Source organism: Bidens hawaiensis, unplaced genomic scaffold (assembly GCF_021521415.1).
Source record: "Bidens hawaiensis isolate Kalapana, Puna unplaced genomic scaffold, B.hawaiensis_p1.1 tig00045232_1, whole genome shotgun sequence".
Classification (NCBI taxonomy): Eukaryota; Viridiplantae; Streptophyta; class Magnoliopsida; order Asterales; family Asteraceae; genus Bidens; species Bidens hawaiensis.
Window position 1 is genome coordinate 40,040 of NW_027498024.1, and position 27,540 is coordinate 67,579.

General features: G+C 37.6%; 2 protein-coding genes and 5 pseudogenes across 3 annotated transcripts; 4 read left to right on the plus strand and 3 right to left on the minus strand.

Annotated features, from left to right (window-relative positions):
- Positions 1–2,868: 2,868 nt before the first annotated feature.
- Positions 2,869–3,291, plus strand: LOC143595459 (cytidine deaminase 1 pseudogene; annotated as a pseudogene).
- Positions 3,292–3,919: 628 nt separating this feature from the next.
- Positions 3,920–4,342, plus strand: LOC143595460 (cytidine deaminase 1 pseudogene; annotated as a pseudogene).
- Positions 4,343–8,175: 3,833 nt separating this feature from the next.
- LOC143595461 (cytidine deaminase 1-like) lies at positions 8,176–8,547 on the plus strand. Its single transcript, XM_077074466.1, has one exon. The coding sequence runs from the start codon at positions 8,176–8,178 to the stop codon at positions 8,545–8,547; it is 372 nt and encodes a 123-aa protein (XP_076930581.1).
- Positions 8,548–9,166: 619 nt separating this feature from the next.
- On the plus strand, positions 9,167–10,125 carry LOC143595462 (cytidine deaminase 1-like). The gene is made up of 2 exons (XM_077074467.1): positions 9,167–9,585; positions 9,942–10,125. Exons 1-2 carry the CDS (start codon positions 9,176–9,178, stop codon positions 10,123–10,125), a joined length of 594 nt encoding a protein of 197 aa, XP_076930582.1. The 5' UTR covers positions 9,167–9,175.
- A 6,031-nt stretch (positions 10,126–16,156) lies between these two features.
- LOC143595465 (beta-1,6-galactosyltransferase GALT29A pseudogene) lies at positions 16,157–18,278 on the minus strand (annotated as a pseudogene).
- Positions 18,279–19,675: 1,397 nt separating this feature from the next.
- LOC143595466 (F-box/FBD/LRR-repeat protein At1g13570-like) lies at positions 19,676–21,072 on the minus strand (annotated as a pseudogene). Its single transcript, XR_013146533.1, has 3 exons — positions 20,467–21,072; positions 20,276–20,401; positions 19,676–20,143 (listed from the first exon to the last, which is right to left on the minus strand). The product of XR_013146533.1 is annotated as an F-box/FBD/LRR-repeat protein At1g13570-like (transcript).
- Positions 21,073–25,729: 4,657 nt separating this feature from the next.
- LOC143595463 (F-box/FBD/LRR-repeat protein At1g13570-like) lies at positions 25,730–27,071 on the minus strand (annotated as a pseudogene).
- Positions 27,072–27,540: the final 469 nt, after the last annotated feature.

Genomic DNA, 27,540 nt, shown 5'->3' on the forward strand with positions numbered 1-27,540 from the left:
CGTCCTTGATGGTTGACATAGAGAGAGGACAGTTTTGATCGATCAATACCCGAGTTAACAGATTTGTAGAATGTGTTAGAAATTTACAACATTTAATTTGTTTTAGATTATTGTTAGCATACCTAACATGTCTAAGTGATTTTAAAAATAAACGAGAGAAGAAACTACCAAGCCCCACTCACACTCAAACATAACCTTTTCCTTTTGTTTCTCTCTCTACACTTTGATTTCTTTCACCATCTTCAATCTCACCCCCAATTCAAAACCCTAATTTCACAATCTGCCTCTTTGAAACCCTAATTCAAGATGAATCAACAAGCACCAAAATACGTATTCTCATCAGCCGAAACCGAATAAATGCCAAAAACCCAAATCCTCAGCCTCCCTCACCTCCTCCTGTAACATCCCGCCCCTCGCACCACCAATATTGTTCGCTCTTCCCACGAAGAGCTCACGGATTTGTTTTTGGTTGCCCAAAACGCGTTGGTGATTGAAGAGGCAGGACATTACTTATGAACCAGTGATCTCTCTTGTCCACGGCCGATGTGAGATAGCCTAAGAGTGGGACGATGTTGTGTTTGCCAAGGGTGTTACAGACAACCCCCCTTTGGACTCATCGTCCTCGATGAGGTGTGTCCCAACATCCCGAACGACACAAGAGTGGCTTTAATACCAACTGTAACATCCCGCCCCTCGCACCACCAATATTGTCCGCTCTGCCCACGAAGAGCTCACAGATTTGTTTTTGGTTGCCCAAAACGCGTTGGTGATTGAAGAGGCAGGACATTACTTATGAACTAGCGATCTCTCTTGTCCACGGCCGATGTGTGATAGCTTAAGATTGGGACGATGTTGTGTTTGCCAAGGGTGTTACACCTCCCATCCTTTGTGAAGCTCGCACAAACACTCGCCCGTCCGCCCATTTCAAACCGCCCCATCGGCGCCGCCGGACTCCTCTCCGATGGCCGAATCTTCCTCGGCGCTAACGTCGAGTTTCCAGGCCTCCCAGTCTACAACAGCATCCACGCAAAATGGTTTCTCATAGCCAACATCGCCGCCCACAACGCCGACGACACCAAATTCGTCTTCGCCGCCGCACCTTGCGGACACTGCCTTCAGTTTCCTCAACAAGTCAACGGGACACAGATCTTAGAAGTAACTTACATCCAGTTTTACTCCCCCAATTTTTACGCGGTTTAGCTTGCCCAAGAACCCCTGTACATCCACCACCCCTTGGAATCTAATGAAGCCAAGGCCTATATACTTTTGAACTTTAAACCATGAACTGGAATTTTAAAAGAAAAAAAAATAAAAATCCATGCAATGTATAATTGTTTTAAATTTACTGTAATATGTAATCTAATCAACTTACACATTGGCAATTATGTAACTTTAAATGATTACAATAAGGTGGCAAGTAAACAGACAACAAACTGAACCGCAACCTCTTTTTAAACAGCAAAACCCGATCGGATTGTTTACGATAGTTATTAGGTTTTATAATTTGTACATACGATTGATTTAGCATACTTGATGGTTGACATAGAGAGGGGACAGTTTTGATCGATCAATACCCGAGTTAACAGATTTGTATAATGTGTTAGAAATTTACAACATTTAATTTGTTTTAAATTATTGTTAGCGTACCTAACACGTCAAGTGAGTATAAAAATAAACGAGAGAAGCAACTATTAAGCCCCACTCACACTCAAACATAAACTTTTCTTTTGTTTCTCTCTCTACGCTTTGATTTCTTTCACCATCTTCAATCTCACCCCAATTCAAAACCCTAATTACACAATCTGCCTCTTTGAAACCCTAATTCAAGATGAATCAACAAGCACCAAAATACGTATTCTCATCAGCCGAATCCGAAGAAATGTCGAAAACCCAAAACCTCAGCCTCCCTCACCTCCTCCCATCCCTCGTGAAGCTCACACAAACACTCGCCCGTCCGCCCATTTCAAACCGCCCCGTCAGCGCCGCCGGACTCCTCTCCGACGGCCGCATCCTCCTCGGCTCTAACGTCGAGTTCCCAGGCCTCCCAGTCTACAACAGCATCCACGCCGAATGGTTTCTCATAGCCAATATCGCTGCCCACAACGCCGACGACACCAAACTCGTCTACGCTGCCGCACCTTGCGGACACTGCCTTCAGTTTCCTCAACAAGTCAACGGGACACAGATCTTAGAAGTAACATACATCTAGTTTTGCTCCCCCAATTTTTACGCGGTTTAGCTTGCCCAAGAACCCTTGTACATCCACCACACCTTTGAATCTAATGAAGCCAAGGTGTATATACTTTTGAACTTTAAACCATGAACTGGAATTTTAAAAGAAAAAAAAAATAAAAATCCATGCAATGTATAATTGTTTTAAATTTAATGTAATATGTAATCTAATCAACTTACACATTGGCAATCATGTCAATTTAAATGATTACAATAAGGTGGCAAGTAAACAGACAACAAACTGAACCGCAACCTCTTTTTAAACAGCAAACCCGATCGGGTTGTTTACGATAGTTATTAGGTTTTATAATTCGTACACATGATTGATTTAGCCTCCTTGATGGTTGACATAGAGAGGGGACAATTTTGATCGATTAATACCCGAGTTAAAAGATTTGTAGAATGTGTTAGAAATTTACAACATTTAATTTGTTTTAGATTATTGTTAGGGTACCTAACATGTCAAGTGAGTTTAAAAATAAACGAGAGAAGCAACTACCAAGCCCCACTCACACTCAAACATAACCTTTTCCTTTTGTTTCTCTCTCTACACTTTGATTTTTTCACCATCTTCAATCTCACCCCTAATTCAAAACCCTAATTTCACAATCTGCCTCTTTAAAACCCTAATTCAAGATGAATCAACAAGCACCAAAATACATATTATCGTCAGCCGAATCCGAAGAAATGTCGAAAACCCAACACCTCAGCCTCCCTCACCTCCTCCCATCCCTTGTGAAGCTCGCACAAACACTCGCCCGTCCGCCCATTTCAAACACCCCCGTCGTCGGCGACGGACTCCTCTCCAAAGGCCGCATCTTCCTCGGCGCTAACGTCGAGTTTCCAGGCCTCCTAGTCTACAACAACATCCACGCCGAATGGTTTCTCATAGCCAACATCGCCGCCCACAACACCGACGACACCAAACTCGTCTACGCCGCCGTCTCCGCCGCCGCACCTTGCGGACACTGCCTTCAGTTTCCTCAGCAAGTCAACGGGACACAGATCTTAGAAGTAACTTACATCCAGTTTTGCTCCCCCAATTTTTACGCGGTTTAGCTTGCCCAAGAAACCTTGTAAATCCACCACGCCTTTGAATCTAATGAAGCCAAGGCCTATATACTTTTGAAGTTTAAACCATGAAATGGAATTTTAAAAGAAAAAACAATAAAAATCCATGCAATGTATAATTGTTTTAAATTTACTGTAATATGTAATCTAATCAACTTACACATTGGCAATCATGTCAATTTAAATGATTAAAATAAGGTGGCAAGTAAACAGACAACAAACTGAACCGCGACCTCTTTTTAAACAGCAAACCCGATCGGGTTGTTTACGATAGTTATTAGGTTTTATAATTCGTACATACGATTGATTTAGCCTCCTTGATGGTTGACATAGAGAGGGGACACTTTTGATCGATTAATACCCGAGTTAACAGATTTGTAGAATGTGTTAGAAATTTACAACATTTAATTTGTTTTAGATTATTGTTAGGGTACCTAACATGTCAAGTGAGTTTGAAAATAAACGAGAGAAGCAACTACCAAGCCCTACTCACACTCAAACATAACCTTTTCCTTTTGTTTCTCTCTCTACACTTTGATTTTTTCACCATCTTCAATCTCACCCCCAATTCAAAACCCTAATTTCACAATCTGCCTCTTTGAAACCCTAATTCAAGATGAATCAACAAGCACCAAAATACATATTATCATTAGCCGAATCCGAAGAAATGTCGAAAACCCCATACCTCAGCCTCCCTCACCTCCTCCCATCCCTTGTGAAGCTCGCACAAACACTCGCCCGTCCGTCCATTTCAAACACCCCTGTCGGCGGCGACGGACTCCTCTCCGAAGGCCGCATCTTCCTCGGCGCTAACGTCGAGTTTCCAGGCCTCCTAGTCTACAACAACATCCACGCCGAATGGTTTCTCATAGCCAACATCGCCGCCCACAACACCGACGACACCAAACTCGTCTACGCCGCCGTCTCCGCCGCCGCACCTTGCGGACACTGCCTTCAGTTTCCTCAGCAAGTCAACGGGACACAGATCTTAGAAGTAACTTACATCCAGTTTTGCTCCCCCAATTTTTACGCGGTTTAGCTTGCCCAAGAAACCTTGTAAATCCACCACGCCTTTGAATCTAATGAAGCCAAGGCCTATATACCTTTGAACTTTAAACCATGAAATGGAATTTTAAAAGAAAAAACAATAAAAATCCATGCAATGTATAATTGTTTTAAATTTACTGTAATATGTAATCTAATTAGCTTACACATTGGCAATCATGTAAATTTAAATGATTACAATAAGGTGGCAAGTAAACAGACAACAAACTGAACCGCAACCCCTTTTTAAATAGCAAACTCGATCGGCTTGTTTAAGATAGTTATTAGGTATTTTAATTCGTATATACGATTGATTTAGCGTCCTTTATGGTTGACATAGAGAGGGGAGAGTTTTGATCGATCAATACCCGAGTTAACAGATTTGTATAATGTGTTAAAATTTACAACATTTAATTTGCATTAGATTATTGTTAGCGTACCTAACATGTCAAGTGAGTTTAAAAATAAACGAGAGAAGCAACTACCAAGCCCCACTTACACTCAAACATAATATTTTCCTTTTGTTTCTCTTTCTACACTTTGATTGCTTTCACTATCTTCAATCTCACCCCAATTCAAAACCCTAATTTCACAATCTGCCTCTTTGAAACCCTAATTCAAGATGAATCAACAAGCACCAAAATATGTATTCTCATCAGCCGAATCCGAAGAAATGTCGAAAACCCAAAACCTCAGCCTCCCTCACCTCCTCCCATCCCTCGTGAAGCTCGCACAAACACTCGCCCGTCCCCCCCATTTCAAACCGCCCCGTTGACGCCGCCGGAATCCTCTCCGACGACCGCATCTTCCTCGACGCTAACGTCGAGTTCCAAGGCCTCCCAGTCTACAACAGCATTCACGCCGAACAGTTTCTCATAGCCAACATCGCCGCCCGCAACGCCGACGACACCAAACTCGTCTACGCCGCCGTCTCCGCCGCTGCAACTTGCGGACACTGCATTCAGTTTCCTCAACAAGTCAACGGGACACAGATCTTAGAAGTAACTTACATCCAGTTTTGCTCCCCCAATTTGTACACGGTTTAGCTTGCCCAAGAACCCTTGTACATCCACCACACCTTTGAATCTAATGAAGCCAAGGCCTATATACTTTTGAACTTTAAACCATGAACTGTAATTTTAAAAGAAAAAAAAAATAAAAATCCATGCAATGTATAATTGTTTTAAATTTATTGTAATATGTAATCTAATCAGCTTACACATTGGCAATCATGTCAATTTAAATGATTACAATAAGGTGGCAAGTAAACAGACAACAAACTGAACCGCGACCTCTTTTTAAACAGCAAACCCGATCGGGTTGTTTACGATAGTTATTAGGTTTTATAATTCGTACATACGATTGATTTAGCCTTCTTGATGGTTGACATAGAGAGGGGACACTTTTGATCGATTAATACCCGAGTTAACAGATTTGTAGAATGTGTTAGCAATTTACAACATTTAATTTGTTTTAGATTATTGTTAGGGTACCTAACATGTCAAGTGAGTTTAAAAAAAAACGAGAGAAGCAACTACCAAGCCCCACTCACACTCAAACATAACCTTTTCCTTTTGTTTCTCTCTCTACACTTTGATTTTTTCACCATCTTCAATCTCACCCCCAATTCAAAACCCTAATTTCACAATCTGCCTCTTTGAAACCCTAATTCAAGATGAATCAACAAGCACCAAAATACGTATGATCATCAGCTGAATCCGAAGAAATGTCGAAAACCCAAAACCTCAGCCTCCCTCACCTCCTCTCATCCTTTGTGAAGCTCGCACAAACACTCGCCCTTCCGCCCATTTCAAACCGCCCCGTCGGCGCCGACGGACTCCTCTTCGATGGCCGCATCTTCCTCGGCGCTAACGTCGAGTTTCCAGGCCTCCCGGTCTATAACAGCATCCACGCCGAATGGTTTCTCATAGCCAACATCGCCGCCCACAACGCCGACGACACCAAACTTTTCTACGCTGTCGTTTCCGCCGCCGCACCTTGCGGACACTGCCTTCAGTTTCCTCAACAAGTCAACGGGACACAGATCTTAGAAGTAACTTACATCCAGTTTTGCTCCCCCAATTTTTATGCGGTTTAGCTTGCCCAAGAACCCTTGTACATCCACCACACCTTTGAATCTAATGAAGCCAAGGCCTATATACTTTTGAACTTTAAACCATGAACTGTAATTTTAAAAGAAAAAAAAATAAAAATCCATGCAATGTATAATTATTTTAAATTTACTGTAGATGTAATCTAATTAGCTTACACATTGGCAATCATGTAAATTTAAATGATTACAATAAGGTGGCAAGTAAACAGACAACAAACTGAACCGCAACCCTTTTTAAACAGCAAACTCGATCGGCTTGTTTAAGATAGTTATTAGGTATTTTAATTCGTATATACGATTGATTTAGCGTCCTTTATGGTTGACATAGAGAGGGGAGAGTTTTGATCGATCAATACCCGAGTTAACAGATTTGTATAATGTGTTAAAATTTACAACATTTAATTTGCATTAGATTATTGTTAGCGTACCTAACATGTCAAGTGAGTTTAAAAATAAACGAGAGAAGCAACTACCAAGCCCCACTTACACTCAAACATAATATTTTCCTTTTGTTTCTCTCTCTACACTTTGATTGCTTTCACTATCTTCAATCTCACCCCAATTCAAAACCCTAATTTCACAATCTGCCTCTTTGAAACCCTAATTCAAGATGAATCAACAAGCACCAAAATATGTATTCTCATCAGCCGAATCCGAAGAAATGTCGAAAACCCAAAACCTCAGCCTCCCTAACCTCCTCCCATCCCTCGTGAAGCTCGCACAAACACTCGCCCGTCCCCCCCATTTCAAACCGCCCCGTTGACGCCGCCGGAATCCTCTCCGACGACCGCATCTTCCTCGACGCTAACGTCGAGTTCCAAGGCCTCCCAGTCTACAACAACATTCACGCCGAACAGTTTCTCATAGCCAACATCGCCGCCCGCAACGCCGACGACACCAAACTCGTCTACGCCGCCGTCTCCGCCGCTGCAACTTGCGGACACTGCATTCAGTTTCCTCAACAAGTCAACGGGACACAGATCTTAGAAGTAACTTACATCCAGTTTTGCTCCCCCAATTTGTACACGGTTTAGCTTGCCCAAGAACCCTTGTACATCCACCACACCTTTGAATCTAATGAAGCCAAGGCCTATATACTTTTGAACTTTAAACCATGAACTGTAATTTTAAAAGAAAAAAAAAATAAAAATCCATGCAATGTATAATTGTTTTAAATTTACTGTAATATGTAATCTAATCAGCTTACACATTGGCAATCATGTCAATTTAAATGATTACAATAAGGTGGCAAGTAAACAGACAACAAACTGAACCGCGACCTCTTTTTAAACAGCAAACCCGATCGGGTTGTTTACGATAGTTATTAGGTTTTATAATTCGTACATACGATTGATTTAGCCTTCTTGATGGTTGACATAGAGAGGGGACACTTTTGATCGATTAATACCCGAGTTAACAGATTTGTAGAATGTGTTAGCAATTTACAACATTTAATTTGTTTTAGATTATTGTTAGGGTACCTAACATGTCAAGTGAGTTTAAAAAAAAATCGAGAGAAGCAACTACCAAGCCCCACTCACACTCAAACATAACCTTTTCCTTTTGTTTCTCTCTCCACACTTTGATTTTTTCACCATCTTCAATCTCACCCCCAATTCAAAACCCTAATTTCACAATCTGCCTCTTTGAAACCCTAATTCAAGATGAATCAACAAGCACCAAAATACGTATGATCATCAGCCGAATCCGAAGAAATGTCGAAAACCCAAAACCTCAGCCTCCCTCACCTCCTCTCATCCCTTGTGAAGCTCGCACAAACACTCGCCCTTCCGCCCATTTCAAACCGCCCCGTCGGCGCCGACGGACTCCTCTTCGATGGCCGCATCTTCCTCGGCGCTAACGTCGAGTTTCCAGGCCTCCCGGTCTATAACAGCATCCAAGCCGAATGGTTTCTCATAGCCAACATCGCCGCCCGCAACGCCGACGACACCAAACTCGTCTACGCCGCCGTCTCCGCCGCTGCAACTTGCGGACACTGCATTCAGTTTCCTCAACAAGTCAACGGGACACAGATCTTAGAAGTAACTTACATCCAGTTTTGCTCCCCCAATTTTTATGCGGTTTAGCTTGCCCAAGAACCCTTGTACATCCACCACACCTTTGAATCTAATGAAGCCAAGGCCTATATACTTTTGAACTTTAAACCATGAACTGTAATTTTAAAAGAAAAAAAAATAAAAATCCATGCAATGTATAATTGTTTTAAATTTACTGTAGTATGTAATCTAATTAGCTTACACATTGGCAATCATGTAAATTTAAATGATTACAATAAGGTGGCAAGTAAACAGACAACAAACTGAACCGCAACCCCTTTTTAAACAGCAAACTCGATCGGCTTGTTTAAGATAGTTATTAGGTATTATAATTTGTATATACGATTGATTTAGCGTCCTTGATGGTTGACATAGAGAGGGGAGAGTTTTGATCGATCAATACCCGAGTTAACAGATTTGTATAATGTGTTAAAATTTACAACATTTAATTTGCATTAGATTATTGTTAGCGTACCTAACATGTCAAGTGAGTTTAAAAATAAACGAGAGAAGCAACTACCAAGCCCCACTCACACTCAAACATAATATTTTCCTTTTGTTTCTCTCTCTACACTTTGATTGCTTTCACTATCTTCAATCTCACCCCCAATTCAAAACCCTAATTTCACAATCTGCCTCTTTGAAACCCTAATTCAAGATGAATCAACAAGCACCAAAATACGTATTCTCATCAGCCGAATCTGAAGAAATGTCGAAAACCCAAAACCTCAGCCTCCCTCACCTCCTCCCATCCCTCGTGAATCTCGCACAAACACTCGCCCGTCCCCCCATTTCAAACCGCCCCGTTGACGCCGCCGGAATCCTCTCCGACGACCGCATCTTCCTCGGCGCTAACGTCGAGTTCCCAGGCCTCCCAGTCTACAACAGCATCCACGCCGAACAGTTTCTCATAGCCAACATCGCCGCCCGCAACGCCGACGACACCAAACTCGTCTACGCCGCCGTCTCCGCCGCCGCAACTTGCGGACACTGCATTCAGTTTCCTCAACATGTCAACGGGACACAGATCTTAGAAGTAACTTACATCCAGTTTTGCTCCCCCAATTTGTACACGGTTTAGCTTGCCCAAGAACCCTTGTACATCCACCACACCTTTGAATCTAATGAAGCCAAGGCCTATATACTTTTGAACTTTAAACCATGAACTGTAATTTTAAAAGAAAAAAAAATAAAAATCCATGCAATGTATAATTGTTTTAAATTTACTGTAATATGTAATCTAATCAACTTACACATTGGCAATCATGTAAATTTAAATTATTACAATAAGGTGGCAAGTAAACAGACAACAAACTGAACCGCGACCTCTTTTTAAAGAGCAAATCCGATCGGCTTGTTTACGATAGTTATTAGGTTTTATAATTTGTACATACGATTGATTTAGCGTCCTTGATGGTTGACAGAGAGAGGGTACATGCGGCGTTGGTGGCGTATATGGTGGGTGGTGGTGGTGGTGGGTTTGAGAGGATGGTGGCGGCGGTGCTGGTGGAGAAGGAAGAGGTGGTGGTGGCGCAGGAGAAGACGGCGAGGTTGATTCTGAACCATATTTCGCCAAAATGCGAGATATTGGTGGTTCATTGTCATTGATTTGATTTGAGACATCATATTGATGATTATGGTTTGTGAGGTTAGATAACTTGGGTTCAATATTATTAATATTAACTAGAGGTTATGTGAAAGCTTTTAGTTATGGTAGAGTTTGTTCTTGTTGATAATCGTTGTTGCAACTTAACAGCTGTAAATTGTGGGCAATTTAATATCACCTTCGTTTATCTTTATCGTCGGTTTTATATATAAGTTGCTAAATATAAGGTTTTTAGCAACATTTGGTGTTCTATTGCTTGCTAAATATAAGGTTTCCGAAAAGACATCCCCGGAAAGATTTTTAGTTGGGCTCCTTCCCGGATTCAGGCGACCAACATTTGGGGGGATTTGGTTTCTTTTCTCAGAATCTGACGACTGATTGTTGGCAGCTTCTTGGATCTTAGCTGATTCACCCTCTGCCGCCACCGTAACACGTCGCCGGAGCTCCGCCGTCGCCGCCGCTCAACGCCGCCGCCGCCGAAACTCAAGGGTTGTAGATTGTGTCACGTTTCTAGCTTATTCTCGTTAGCTCACGGTGTCTCATCCCGGTTTCAATATTGGTGACTTGCTAAAATCCCGGTGAGATCGTTTCATATCTTTTATTTTGTTGGCAATAGGCCTTGATGCTGCTAGAGTAGTCAGTCCAATTTATCTGTTACTGTGTGCCGTGTGTCTATTATTATTATTATTATTAGTTTTTTACTATTATTATTATTATTATTATTATTATTATTGATTTGGTGTTCTATTGCTTGTGTTTGTGTGATTAGTTGCAACCATAGAGCGTAGGAACCATGACTATTACCTGAGACCATGTCCTGAATCGAGGGGTGTAGGAAAGAGTAAAGATAGGGAGCGTATATTGCGTTTGGCTTCTTGGAATGTAGGAACATTAAATGGTAAGTTGTTAGAATTGGTAGATGTGCTTAAAAGACGTAAGGTTCAGATAGCATGCCTCCAGGAGACTAAGTGGAAAGGACATAGAGGGGCTGAGTGTAATGGGTATAAGTTGTGGTACTCGGGGTCTGATGGAGCTAGGAATGGAGTGGGGTTTCTAGTGGCTAAGGAAATACACACTAGTGTGGTGGAGGTGATAAGACATAATGACAGGATTATGGTGTTGAAATTAGTACTAGGAGAGGAAGTAGTGGCAGTAGTCTCCGCCTACGCGCCTCATGTAGGCCTAGGGGATCAGGAAAAGAGAGAATTTTGGGATTGCCTAGACGCAGTGGTAGGGGGCATACCTAGGGGGGAGAGGATTTGCATAGGAGGTGATTTTAATGGACACATTGGTAAGGCTAACGATGGTTTTCAAGCCGTACATGGGGGTTTCGGTTTTGGTGATAGGAATGAGACCGGAACAGATCTTCTAGAGTTTGCGGTGGCACATGACCTAGGTATTATAAATTCTTTTTTTAGGAAACGTGATTCTCATTTAATCACTTTTAGCAGTGGCGGACGCGACACGCAAATTGACTACCTTTTGATGAGGCGAGGAGACCGACGTTGGTGGAAGGACTGCAAAGTCATACCTGGGGAGGCAGTTGTGACTCAACATCGACTACTAGTGACTGATATAGCCTTCAGAAATAAGCTGACTGTTCGAGAGAAGAAAGGTACACCGAGAATTCGATGGGGAAATTTGAAGGACGAAAATCTCCTTCTGTTTAAGGATAAACTCATACTGCATACGCGGGCTCGACTAAATGGGGACTCAACTCATATATGTGAAGCTATGGAGACAAAGATCATCCAGGTAGCAAAGGAGACTCTCGGGGTCACAACAGGAAAGTCAAGTGGGCATAAGGAGTCTTGGTGGTGGAATGACGCAGTGCAAGACAAGATAAGGGACAAACAAGGATGTTTTAGAGAGCTAATGAGGTGCACGAATGAGGAGGAGCGAGTGGATTTGAGGGACAACTACAAAACGGCCAAGATAGAGGCAAAGAAGGCAGTGGCGGAAGCAAAGAAGGCGGCCTTTAAACGGATGTATGAAAGTCTAGAAACAAAAGAGGGGGAACATGCTATGTTTAAGATTGCCAAAGCCAGGGAGCGTAGAAGGCAAGATCTAGGACCGGTGAAGTTCATAAAGGATACAGATGGGCATGTACTGGTCAAGGAGCAGGACATCAAGCTAAGATGGCAAACCTACTTCCACAATCTTTTTAACAATGGGAGAGCTTACCAAGAAGAACATGACAACACAAACTTTCATCGACAACAATCGAATAACTGCTACTGCCGACGGATCACACGAGAAGAGGTGAAGGACGCACTTAGGAGGATGGGAAGGTCTAAGGCGGTTGGCCCAGACAACATACCCATCGAGGTGTGGAAGTGTCTGGGGGAGGAAGGAGTCATGTGGTTAACTACCCTGTTCAATAGTATTCTCAAATCAGGTAAGATGCCAGACCAGTGGAGGAGCAGCGTTGTAGTTCCTATCTATAAGAACAAAGGAGACGCCCAATGTTGTGGTAACTACCGAGGAATCAAACTACTAAGTCATACTATGAAGCTATGGGAAAGAGTGATTGAGGTTAGACTTAGACGAGAAACTCAGGTTACGGTCAACCAATTTGGCTTCATGCCGGGGCGTTCCACCACAGAGGCAATACACCTTATAAGAAGATTAATGGAAAAGTATAGGGAGAAGAAGCGTGATCTACATATGGTGTTTATTGACCTAGAAAAGGCCTACGACAGTGTGCCACGACAGGTGCTCTGGGAGTGCTTGGAGGGTAGAAGAGTGCCCAGGAAATACATAGAGATAATTATGGATATGTATACCAGGAGTGAAACAAGTGTCCGTGCGCCAGTGGGGGATACTGATTTCTTTCCTGTAGAGGTAGGTCTTCACCAGGGGTCAGCGTTGAGCCCGTTTCTTTTTGCAGTAGTCTTGGATGAGTTGTCAAAGTCGATTCAGGGGACTCTCCCGTGGTGCATGATGTTCGCAGACGATATTGTGTTACTTGCTGAGAAAAAACAAGATCTAAACATGAGGCTTGAGGAGTGGCGAACAACCTTAGAGACAAAAGGTTTAAAGATTAGCCGATCTAAGACGGAGTACCTACACTGTGATTTTGGTGAGATAAACGACAGTGAAGACGCACACATCACAATTGAAGGGCAGGTGGTCCCGCAGGTAACGAAGTTCAAGTATTTAGGATCATTTGTACAGAGCGATGGGGAATTAGACAGTGATGTGACCCACCGAGTTCAGGTAGGATGGTGTAGATGGAAAGCAGCCACAGGTATATTATGCGACAAGAGTTTCCCGACTAATCTGAAGGGAAAATTCTATAGGGTGGCAGTTAGACCTGCAATGCTATATGGAACAGATTGTTGGGCCATCAAGAAGGCACAAGTGCGGAAGATGGAGGTAGCAGAAATGAGAATGCTACGTTGGATGTGTGGGCACACAAGGCTAGACAGAATAAGAAACGTTGTGCTTCGTAAGAGATTAGGGGTGGCGAACATAGCAGACAAGATAAGAGAGTGGAGATTGAGATGGTTTGGACATGTAAAGAGAAGACAGACGACGAATCCTGTTAAATCAGTAGAAAACATTACTATAGAGGGGAGGAGGGGTAGAGGACGACCGAAATTGACTTGGGATGAGAGGATTAGGCATGATTTGATAGACCTAAACCTCTCTGAGGACATGGTTGAGGATAGGAATTCGTGGAGAAGTAGAATTAAAGTTAAGGATTTTTAGAGAGAATTGAATACCTTAGGGCTTAGACTTAACTTATTTAGGTCACATACCATAATGGTATTTCCCTTACATACTTTATTATTATTATTATTAGCTTTTATATTGCGGTTAAACTGTGACCTTTTTATTAATATTATTATAATTAGTAGTAGTTTTTTATATAACTGTTAAACTTTGATTTCCTTTTTTTGCTTCATACACATGTTCTTAGAGTCGAGGGTCTCTCTGGAAGCCACCTCTTGATTCCTTTGGATAGAGGTACGGTGTGCCTACATCCCACCCTCCCCAGACCCTACCTATAGCTCTGCTGTCGGTGGGATTTTACTGGGTATGATTGATTGATTGATTGATTGCTAAATATACTATACACACATATATGCAAATGCAATGAGTTTTAGATGTTCTAAGCAGGAAAAATTGTTACAGAGTATCATTTCTTGGTTGGTAAATAACTCATCTTTATAGCTTATAAAGTCTTGATTTTTATAGGTTTTATTGATTGATTCTATATTCGTATTAAAAGATGTTTGGATTAGAGTGTTTTAGGGCAAAGTTTGGTGTCTCTATGAGGATTGCAGATTGTGATTATTATTATTATTATTATTATTATTATTATTTGTTTCTTATTTGTTTGTCGTTTTGATGATTTTGTTAAACCGTATAGTTGAGCATTCAAAGTATGTTTTGTGAAGCATGAAAGTGGTTTCATGTTATACAGAGTTTCCAGACTATACTTTGTAAACACCCAAAACATGACCAACACACATACAACTTAAAATCAAAGTGACATGAATGTGGTCGCTATCAGTCAGTTTCATAGCGATATATGCATTAAACCTAAAAAATAAATTAGTAAACACGGAAACATCCATAATAGTAGTGACACTCGTATAGTCAATTATACAAAATATTAACATGTTTAAAACAAAAAAAAATCTGCCTACGCTTGTTATGGTACTAGAACTACGCTAACAAAAATCATGTCATGTTAACATGTTAAAAACACAGGCGCCACAACGACGAATTAACGTGAATTCGATCAGTATCAATTAGGTTCATTACGGGTACGTAAACTAAACCTAAGCAATAATTTCGTTAAGTTGTCATATTTAAAAGAGATAAAACATGCTTAAAATTTGAAAGAAAAAAAAACTAATAAAACAATAAAATATACATAAATATAGGAACATTGAAGAATAAGCATAAAAAAAAAAGAGAACTAATAAAACTATAAAAAAATAAATACATATAGAAACATTAATAAGAAAAAAAAAACAGTGAGTGAATCGAACTAGCATGGATGGAATACATCAGAGCCATAAATGACACATTCAACCACTAGACTAAATTAACAAACCATCAAAATCCTAAAGTTTATTGCATTAAAGGTGAAACAGAATATCCTACCAAAATATGTGTGGCACCGACATTCAGATTTTGGTCTTTATAGATAAATATTAATTGTAATGTTAATGTGGTTAGCTATTTATCGATTTAACTATTTGTGCGATTTACTGGATATGGGTGGTAATCATTTTTATTGGTGGTTATGGAAATGTAAAAATGGTCTAAAGTTGGATGGTTGATGGTTAGAAAGTGAAGTTGATTATGGGTTATTATTAGTTATTGATTTATCTTACGCAACTAGTATAATTACCCGCGCTTCGTGGCGGGGTTAAAAATGGTTGGCGTTTAATTTTTGTATATGTTCTGGTTGTTTATTTATTGTTTGGCAAAGAGAAGAAACAACAAAGTTTATCACCGATAATCTATTTAGAAAGTTGTAAACTCTGGTTTATATTGTTAGATGTGAATTAACTCGGATGTTTAAAATGTTCATGTTGGAATGCTTCTTTAGAACTTGAGTAGAAGCCATTATAGATTTTCTCAAAACTCAAAGGTCAGTACGAAAGTAAAGCTATATATAGGGGGTGTTTGGGATTGCTTATTTTCATCAACTTGTAACTTATAAACTTTTTGAGAAGTAATAAGGTGTTTGAGATTGCTTATATTGTGAGAGAAAAAGTTTTATAAGTTACAGTTTTGTTACTTATTAACTTAATAAAAAATTATAAGAAAGTAAAATAAGGAATCCCAAACAACCCCATAAAGCTAAACTTTTAACAACAATCCTTAACATGAAGAAACTCAAACTATTAATAAAGATTAAAAGAACTGCAAATGACAATCAATCTCATGTTCTACAAAAGTAGGTAATACCTAAACATAAATGCATGTCTAACCTACCTAACAAGCATGAAGAAAAATTTAAAAATAACATACAGTTGTTTAATCTTCAATACTGTTAATACAAAACAAATCATCTAACTTACATGATAGCATAAGCTTATTATACAAATCTAATATTATAACAACAAACCGACTCAGTATATGATGGTTTAATCGGGTTAATATAAATAAAAGAAAAAAAAGAGAAACTCATTTCGGTTTTCTAAGGTCGGGTTGTTCGGGTTTTGAGTTGTTTCAGGTCAGGATTGGTAGCTTTTTATATTTAATCGGGTAAGTCAGGTGTTGTTTAATCAGGTGTTGTTCACGCTCACCTGGTTTTGTAGTGCTTCGGGCCGAGTTGGGTTAATTAGGTGGTTTTTGGTAATTGATTAGGGTTAAAATGAGTAAACAATTGTGCACAATAAACAGACAGAAAACAAACTGACAAACAATTGTGGAACCAGGTTATTTTTTTTGTCATAATCCTTAAAACAAAAATCTTCAACAAGATTTAATTCACAACAAGAAACATGAATTTCTTCAAATTCTATGTTCACTTTTACATCTTGTATTCTTGTACACCTTCACCATCCTCTTACAAGTATCACTAACTGGTAACTAATTCCCCAAAGGGACACTTACAATTGAGAGAATTTAACAAAAACAATTCATCAAGTTCAACCATGTAGAACCACTTGTAACAACAATAACATGTATATATAATGTGTCATCTATGTATAACAACGCGAGGGAACTTGAACTTATCTGAAATAAACGGTACCGCCTCAGGCCTCTCAACAAGGTCCCGATACAAATCATATTCCGCTTCATAATCGTGCAAATGAAGCTCCCCCTTTTGATTAGTATGATAATGATGCTTAGCGGAATCCGACTTCCCAAACCCAAAAATACTAACATTTTCACAAATCCCTAACGCAAGCATCACCGCCTGCATACCCGACGAATAATGAAAATTCGATCCATCATGTGAACCCACCCACTCCTCTAACGCCTTCCCGGTCTCTTTCACAAACCTAGAAAACGAATAATACTTCACGATCCGTGCACACAAGATATCAAACTGCGGGTCGGTTATCAACAACGGCGCCTTGTGTGACGAATTGCACACAACATAATCAAGAAAATGAACCATCTGACACATGTACATCATTATAGCCACTTTCTCGCCATACGGGTGACAATAACAACTCTCTCGACGCGCACATAAATGCAAAATATTACTATTCACAAACGAGAGACTCGTCTTCAAACCCACATTCCTTTCAAACCCGCGTATCCTCGCATTGTTTAATCTAATAACAAACTCATGCCCATCAATCACATGACCCAACTCAGCAGTCAACAAAATCCCACTATTTCCCACCACAGCACAAGTCTTATACCTACTTGAATTAACATTAACATTAACATTCCCAGGGTTTAAAACCTTGACAATGTTAACCAAACCCGACATTACATCAGGGCGAAACCGATGGTTTCGCCACCAATTCTGCAAATGTCCCCGGAAATCCAACCAGAGGCGGTAAAACTCAGGGGACCTGAGCTGAATCGGGACGCCTCTAGCCGACCGAGCCCGAATATCGATCCGGTACTTCCCGGACCACAGGAACGAGCGGTGGCGACCGCTCGTTAACCCGCGGAAATTACCGTCTATCAAGTGCTCTACATCTTGCCTCAATGAATCTTCAGCTAAATCTATAGCTGCAAATTTTAATATAGTCTCATTTACCATCGGCAAAGGCTTTCGCTCAGCCAAACCATTGTATACAAACTCTCTACCGCCGCCGCCGCCGGCGGAAACCATGATTTTAAAGCATAGAGTGGCAGCGGCGGTGAGAAGAAACACAATACTAAATATAGGACGAACTGATCTCTTCATATTATTATTATTATTATTAATAATATTAGTAGTAGTATTAGTATTAATATTATTATTAACAACTACTTTTTTTTCTTGGGTCAACGGTGAGTCAACTTAGATCTAAGCAAGAAACCAAACCTGTTGTTGGGTTGTTGTTGTTCATTGTAAAATGAGTGGAGATTGGATCGGAGAATGTGAAGATATGGGGAATCTAGCAAGTGGGTGTTGAGGGTTAAAGATGTTATGAGGTGAAGTAGATGGAACATGAGTTGAATGTTTTGTGTGGTTAAAGACTTAAAAGGGTGTGAGTGTGATTAGCTGCTTGATTGTCACTATCTTTCCATTTTTCTAGAAAACATTTATTATCGTTTTTGTTGTTGTTTAGAACTTATATGTGGGGGAGAGATGAAGACAAGGACAATGTGCAATAACATGTTTAAAAACACATATGGTTGTGGTTGGATCTAAATCTATAAAAATATAATAATGGTATATAATAATAAACATATCTTATTTACACAATTTCTTTTGTTCTCCCCCAATCATTATATCTTGTATAGGCGTATATAGATATAGATCTTGTATAAAGATGTATAGTTCTGGTATACGAGCATATAATTTTGAATACCGTTTGGTTTACGAACATATGCTCTTTATATATGGTCGAATACCAGGAAATCACATCAGTAGAGAAATGTTGAATATTGATGTATAGATAGAAGTAGGATTAGAGTGTGAGTTTGTTAGTTAGGTGTTTTTAAGAAAAGAAAAATAGAGTTGTTCATTTAGAACACACTTTCAATAATTTATGTAGAATTAGGAGTATTGTTAAGCGTGTGATGTTTTATAATGAATGTTGTCATTATTTATATAGATGCTTATGAGACTGGTTTTGACGAAAATTTTAGGTTGAATTACTAACCACGGTTTTGAAGAGCAACAAGTCAAAGTACCTGGGTTGGGTGGGTCAACCGAACTACTTTGGTTTTTCTGTTTTAGGAGTTTGATCCATTTTTTTTCAAAATCATTAGTTTGTGTTAAAGTATTTAAAAGGTTAAACATTGATTCAAAGTTTCAGACAAAACCAGACCGTTAAAAAGTGAAAACCAAACAACCTGAATCTTAAATTGATCGATTTGCTTCGATTTGAACGATTAGGTCCTTATCAGCCGTTTATGAACACCTACATTATTTACTATGAGTTTATTATGTATTATTACAAACATACAGTAGATGTACTAAAATAAAATAGGCATGTTAAACGTAATACAGAAAAGTGGATATGTGATGAAATTTTTACATATATATATATATATATATACTATATATAATACATCAGATAATGTCAAATTAAGACACTTGATTTTAAGAGTTTTACACATTTTAATGCATAAGATACATGTATAAAAAGGGGTAAACTTGTCTTCAACCATATCATATTTTAAATTTCAATTTTAAACCGCATATCACAAAATGGCTATTTAAGTTTTGTCATTCAGATCAATTCAATTACAACTTTAGCCAAGAAATATAGCCCAACCCAATACAATATCAAATAATGGTGGAAAGAAACTTTCAAAAAATTGTTATCCGAATATATGATAAGTTCTAATTGTTATTCTCCACCGTTACATTCCTTGATGCCTACGGTTACACAAGTCCATGAAAGTATTTCTACTTAACTAGTTAACAATTAGTCGTTACAACTAAATTGCATTAACTAAACTTCAATTTTCAACAATGATTTCTACCATTGGTGATGCACTTTGGGACGACAAGAGACCTTCGGAAACCTGAAACTCGTCGTCATCTTTGTGAAAGCTCTTCATAAGGGATACCCTCACTTTCTTAAACACAGGTGACTTGGCCAAGATAAACTTCACAAAATCCAATGCAGGCTTCGTGTTCTCATCCCTCAAGTCTAAAATCTCTAATTCGTTAAGATGCTCCAACAAAACATCCGAACAATCTATGAGTGTAGAAGAGCATTTCTGAGACTGAAGAACTGGATCCTCACAATAATAATAGCCATTCACCCTTAGCTTAAGCTTTTCCATGTTCGGGGAGCTTCTGATCAGAAAGAGAAGGAAAGGTAACCCATATTCGTACATGAAACTCATCTCATCAATATGCACGTATTTGAGTTGGATTAATGTCGTTGGAAGCACTTTTGGAACCCCGCCTTTTTCAAAATACTTGAACCATAGCCAATACAACGGTTGATTATATGCATAATAAAAGATTTATTAGAAAAAACTTGAAACTTTGCCAAAACAAATATCGAATACATACAGAAAATAAAATAAAATTTGAGTTGAATCAGTTACCTCCATTATCGAGAGGCAAGTAGACAAATTTTCAACCATAGGGAAACACTCATATACATCGGTGATGGTGTAATCGTCAAAATCTTGTGAATAATCAAAAGCTTGTGAATCAGTACTCTGCAACAACTTGCAATTTGAGGTACATAATGAAAGCCTATGAGGATCAATATTCTATTTTTACAAGAACTTACAATAGTCAAGCTCTTAAGCAATGGACATCTAAATAGATGTAGAAACGCCTTTTTTGTAGTGATTACATTACTCATGTATAAGCTTGTAAGGCTATCGAATACATTGGATGTTATTGTTTGTAGGCAAGGTCACAGCCAATGAGATGCAGTTCCGTTAAGTGTTGAAACGAGAAGACAGATAAGGGTAACACATACCCCCAAAAAAGTTCTAGTGTTAATGTCTTGACACTATAGTTTCTTAATAAATAAGATACTATATATGCGATTTCAACGCATTCATCGTATGCACAAACCCTAAGGGTGAACTCATCTATTGGACCCTCATGTTTTAACAAAATTTGATAAAAAAGCATAGTATAGTTTACACCAATAGCTTTTCCCTTTCCTTAAAGTTTGTAAGTTATATATCCTTTCCTCTGGTGGCGGCACATCATCCACACAACTTGATACATTAAACATATGCTCGTCAAGCACAAGTTTAGGGATTTTGGTCCAAAGGTACCTCCATTCCTTAGCAAGGATGCTTGTCCTTGCGGCCTCTTGAATCGGTATACGACATAGAATGTTTTCTATCATGGTTTGAGGGAGCTTGTTGAACATGTCCATCTAAGAATATATTCTCGATGCTGCAAGATTTGCAACCGTGAAAACAGATACATCATACACGATCGACTAGACTATGTTTAATACGGGCTTGATAATTTATTTGAATAATGTAGTTTGATGCAGGATTGCCATTTATTAAATAGAGTACATAATTTCACTCCGCTATAAAAACTAATTAATCAATGTATTTTAGTGTTTGTTGTGTAACTGAGAATCTATCTACTTCTTTAAGTTACTGACTTTGTTTTTTGGATTTATTAAGTTATTAATTCTACATTTTCTTAATCAGAAATTTAAAAAATATTGTAAAACAAATTTATGTTTTATTTATCAAAATGACAAGGTCAAAATGACTCTTCTAATTCTTTACTTTTTGGAAATGACAAAATAAAGTAATTAAACAAATCAATACACTTGTAGATGTGTTTTAGTTAGAGTTGGAGTAAATCAGTACAAGACTACAAGTCAGAAGATTACCAGTTTAATTTGAAGCAGTTTAGAAGATGCAGCTTGCGGTAACCTAACCACCCAAGCTGCAAAATTTAAGTTAGGGCACCAATGATTGATACATAGGCTGATATAGAAGAAACTGGAGTACTGAATGTTGCTGATTTGGGCTGGATCTGGAATGACTACTTGGGCTATAAAAGATTGAAATTGGGCTTCTGATTTTGGCTATTAAAGGTTAAAATTTGGACTTAAGCGAGCCAAGCCGAGCGAGCCTGTCTATGCTTGAAATCAGGGCCTGCTCCGAGAAGGCGAAACTTTTATTGGGCTAAAGGCGAAAATTTTTTTAGTTACTTGATTATGATTTGAGTTGTGTAAAAAACTTTTGTATAAAAATAAGCTTACAAACATCTCAAATAAGACTAAAACCCATAACATTTTGGTTAGATGTCATACCCCCCTTTGTCACTAGACCAAACTAGTGGTTATGTATTGTGTGGAAACATTGATTATGTATATATTTTTCATAAAAATACATATATTTTTTTTTAAAAAAAATTGGGCCTAGCGGGTGTCGGGCATGTGGCCGTTGACTACTATGCCATACCTTAAGGTCGACCCTGCTTGAAATGTAAGAGAACAATCTCATCTCGACTCAAAAACTATTTGATTTTTTTTAAAATATTAAGCAATACTACTTTTAAATGATTGTCTTTGGCTAAGGTGGTAGTATTTAGGGATGGGCAAATGGTACAAAACCAGTACCAAACCAAGCATTTCGGTACAACTATTAAGTTTTTTAAGAACATCGGGATCGGGAGATTCGGAATCGGTAACGCTATTTTCTGAATTTTTGCCTACCGATGCCAAGTTTTTTTTTAAAAAAAACAAGATCGGGAAATTTGAAACCGTTACCGGTCAGAGCTCATCCCTAGTAGTATCTATGAAGTGTGGTATTTATACTAGTTTTACAATGGTTGAAGAAAATGAAAACTCATCGAATTTTTCTAATAGGCAAAAGTCTAAAGGTGAATTTAAATTACATGAGGATGAAAAGTCCCTACATTGTGCTCGTGAGTCGTGGTGGTATATATAAGAAGGGTGGGGGTGGGGGGTTGGGGGGGGGGGGTGGGGCGTGAGGATTAGTATGATATTTAGCTAAATAAATAAAGTGAAGCAAGTAATGGTAAAAAATCAATCTCAAGAAAGAGTCACTTCGGTTGGCTCCCCAGCAAGGACACAACTGAGTTCGGGTTCTCACTTTCAAAAGATCACAATCCAAATGTAGAAAATGCTTTGGTTAAGCTAACCGAATCATACACCTATTGGAAAGCTTTCACGACCATTTCGATAAAAAGTCATATAATAATCTACCTATTTTAATAAAGTAAAATAATAGTAGATACGTGTCAGTTTTTTATTAATAATTATAATTTTTTCCCTCCAAAACTAATACTCCATCCGTCCATTTGAAAGTGTCCACATTTCCTTTTTAGTTTGTCCTATTACAAATGTTTACTTTCAAAATTTATTAACTAATTTCTAAGTTTACCCTTACACAAATCAATAATTCAAACTTTTTAAAATTTTGTCATTTTATATATACCAAGGGCATTATAGTCATTTGTTAATCAAAAAGTACAATCATTCAAACTTTCTTAAACTTTGTGTTTTTCAAACTATGACACTTGTAGAGGGACGGAGGGAGTATATGTCATTGATAAATAATTATTCACTTTCCTTTTGCACTCCATTTATATTATATCTATACCATGATTAAATTATTTACTTTTCTTTAAACTCTATTTATAATATATCTATACACTTTTATAAAAATAAATATTTACATATTATACTATTATACATTGTTAAAATATATTTCACAACATACTTTGTGAAATTCAAAAATCAACAACAAACCGTGTTTGTTAATTATTGAAAAAAATATATTTTTAAATCTTATCTATTAACATATTATACTATGTATATTGTTGAGGATTGTAAATAAAATAATAAAAAAGACTCTAATATGATTTCAACTTACGAAGTATTTTTTTAATCATTAAGTTATAAATATATGCTTAAAAGTTGATCCATTTTTTAAAAACAAATCAGTTTATCTATTGTTTTTTTTTGTACATTGTCATTTAAATTTATAAATTATAAATATATGATTTATATCTATCTATTTATTTATTTGCTTAATTTAGTAACCTATACATATATGTGTTAAATTGTAAGGATAGTATATACCAATCACTTTCAAATATGATAAAGTGTATCGTATTTAGTTTATTGGGTTTTTTCTATCAAGGATTGCTTCGGGTAATTTGTGGAACTTAAATTTAATTGTTACGGGTTAAAAGTTTGGTAAATAGATCGTTTGGTACAAATAAACTACATTTGACTCAAATTTGTTACGGGTAAACAAGGGGTAATCTGAATATTTTAAAATTTGAGAATGCAAATAGATTTATCGTCAAACTTTTTACAGGTTTAAAGTTTTGACTTGAAAATATAAAACAAATGAGAGTTAGAATTTTAAATGTGACTGAGTTTCAAATTTATTTTTAAGGACATTTTTTAAAATAGTTAAAAGATTTGGGATTTTAAACAATGAATATTTTTCCCATGACTGTTAAAATTTAAGAAAAAATGACACCGACATGCTACCTCTAGGCCTATAAGTGCTTCTAACTTTTATCTAATTAGAAACATTTGTGTCAGCATTATTGAATTTTCCTTAAATAGTGATCAGAATGTTGTATGTGAAGCATGCCGTACAAAATTATGCTAAAGTGAAGCAAAACATTCACAAAATTGAACGGGTTAATATGTTATTTTTTTTTGTCAATTGGCAAAGTCGAGAAGTTCCTCAAACTTATCAAAATCTTTATCATGGTGTAGCTCAAAACTATTATTATATGAGAAGTATTCTTTGAAATTGGTTCATGACCAAACTTTATTCAATTATACATATATGATACTGAGAATAAATTTTCAATATATCGAATGTTCTTGAATATGTATTTGTACGTACATTATTTTTTTTCTATTAAGTTCATTTTTTTTTGAAAAAATCATTTTGTGATATAAACAAAATCAAATTATGTATAATGATACAAATATATATGTTATATTTTTTTCAATATACATTATGTATTGCTTTATTTGTAACTTAAACTTAATTATTTAGATCATCCCGTGTTTTATACAGGCTCTAAAACTTGTTAAATAATAACCGAACTATCTTATATATGTAAAAGAAGGAAAAATAATACAAGGCCCCTCAAACGTTTAGGCCATGCCTGGTCGTTCACCCAGGCCAGCACACCCTCAGGGTCAGCACCAACTAAAAGTCGTTTTTAATATACTCTCTTGATTACATATATACTCAAATATACGTATATAGTGTCACACACATCCTTTAATCTTAGTCTTAAATTTACATGTTTTTAATAATCATGAAGCTAGACCCTCAACCATTCTCAACCATTTAAAGAAGTACATATTTTGATACTTGGTATAATGTACATACATTTTAAATTTCATATTGCTCATTATTCTTTATATATAGTAAAATAAGTTGTCGGTGCGCGCACACAATTCATTGCTCGAAGTGTTGATTGTTATGTGCAATTTGCTTAAGCAAAGATGTACAATATGACTCTGTCAACATGAAGGCCCCGTTTGTTTTTTAAGAGATTTAAGTCTGAATCTGAATACCACATCTGAATGTTAAGAGGTGGTTCAAATGTCTGAAATCTGAATCATTAAGAGGTGGAGGCTAGAGACGAACCTCTAGTCGTCGGAGATGGAGCCTAGTCTCCGGGTTAGAAGTTAATGGAGGCCGGACACAAACGTATGTTTTTTTTGGGTTAAGAGGTTTTTAGACCCACTAAAAGCTCTTACTGGTTCAGATGCTATTAAGACGCTGAACCTCTTAATGCCAGAAAAAAAACAAACAACCCCACGTCTGATTACGTCTGACCGAATCAGACGTTTTCCTCTATTCAGAGAAAAGAGGCAAAAACAAACAGGGCCGAAGTAAAAAGGAAAACTGGCCAGTCAGGTCAAATGAGTAGAATCACATATAAAATGCACATACCCTCCTAAACCAGTTAACACTTTAAAAGTTGTAAACATCCAACAGGTGAAATACTTCGAAAAAATCCAATACATTAACCGAGGTTAAAACATTTCAGAAAACTCAAACTCTTTCAACAATTACTTCAATCACCGGTGATGCATGTGGAGATCGTAAAAGCATTTCAGCAAACTCCAACGCTTCACCATTAGTAACTTTGTACCGAAGCAGTATATTTAGCGTCTTCAACACAGGTGACTTAGCCAAGATAAACTTCACTAAATCCAAGCCATCCCTTCTCCTTGCACAAATTTCAATCTCTAACTCATTTAAATGTTCCAACCACATATCCGAATAACTTTCCGCTTTATCTAATCCCCCATAGTATAGATATGGATAAATCTACAAGAGTCATGAGTAATGTATTATTATTATTATTATTATAAATAAACAAGATACACACAGGATAGATTTATGTCATTTACCCTCAGCTTAAGTTTCTCCAGGTTCGGGCTGCTTCTGATCAAAAAAGCATAACAAGGATTTCTGTACATGTAATACGAAGGCATATCTATAATACGTAAGTATTTAAGGTGGACTAATGCAGCTGGAAGCTTGTTGGGAACTTTGCCTTGGGCAAAATGCTTGAACCATAGCAAACAAAAGATTAACCATAAGCGCAAAAGTTGAATCAACTATATACGTACATGCGAATAATATTACCTTTAACATTAGAAGATCAATTGTCAAAGTTTCAATCATAGGCAAACACTCGAACAGCTTGATGACAGTGAAATCATCAATGTCTGGCAAGCTTTCAAGATAAGGAGTCTGCAGCAACATACGTCATTCAAATAAGATGAAAGCCTATGAGAATCGATTTTAAATTGTAGTAAGAACTTACCAGAATGACGGTCTTAAGTAATGGGCAACTAGATAGGAAAAGCAAAAGCATTTGTTTATTGATGATTACATTCTCCAAGTATAAGTTTGCAAGGCTACCAAAACCACTAAATGTTGGCGGAACATCAAGATGACAGTGATGGAGATACAGGTCCGTTAAGTTATACAAGGAGAAAATAGATTTAGGTAAACAATACCCACACATATCAACTGTTAATTTCTTGAGAGTAGTACTGTTCCTTGGCAAATAATCTAAAATACGATCGACTTCAACACACGGGTCAAAGGCATACATGGATAGGGAAAACTCTTGTATTGGACCCCGGTAAATTGACATAACTTGGTTTATAGCATTTACAATTTTACGATCTTCTCAAGTCATGCGTTCCTCATCACCATCCCAACTTGAAAATTTAACTTTATTTGCAACAAATTCAAGTTTCGGGTATTTGGTCCAATAATATCTCCATTCCCTAGCGAGGATACTTGTCCTTGCTGCCTCTTTGAATGGAAGAAGAGATAAGATGGTTTCTATTATGGAAGAAGGAAGGTTGCTTATCATATCAGAACGCAAACGTTTTGCTTCCATTCCGAGCTATTTTTTTTTGGAGACGATACTTAATGCTGCAAAAATAGTTACTGTAAAGAGTAAATATCGATTTAAAATAAAATGTAGATGATACTTTGTTTTTTGGATGTCTGATTTTTGTTTTTTGGAGACTTGAACTCAGCCTCCTAAACCCTTCGTGTTTAAAAGGTTTTGCTTTTGATAATGAACCACCAACCTCATTGTTAGACGATACTTAATAATTCCTCTTTAAATAGTTACATGTATAAAAACCCTTATAAATGGTATATTTATTCTAAATAATAAAATGAAAGGTATGATTTGTTGATGAACGAGGATACATGCATGTAAACCACTTTAATTAATAAAAAAAATAAAGATAAATCTCACATCTTCAATTAAATCTTAAATCCAATACTTTTGCATATATAGTCTTACAATTCATTAGTTTCAACTAGTAAAA

Bases quoted from the DNA above. Each gene is read 5' to 3' on its own strand.
- LOC143595461 (XM_077074466.1), top strand. From the start codon at position 8,176: ATGTCGAAAACCCAAAACCTCAGCCTCCCTCACCTCCTCTCATCCCTT.
- LOC143595462 (XM_077074467.1), top strand. From the start codon at position 9,176: ATGAATCAACAAGCACCAAAATACGTATTCTCATCAGCCGAATCTGAA. The intron at 9,586-9,941 runs GTACACGGTTTA...GATGGTTGACAG, and splicing joins CAGTTTTGCTCCCCCAATTT to AGAGAGGGTACATGCGGCGT.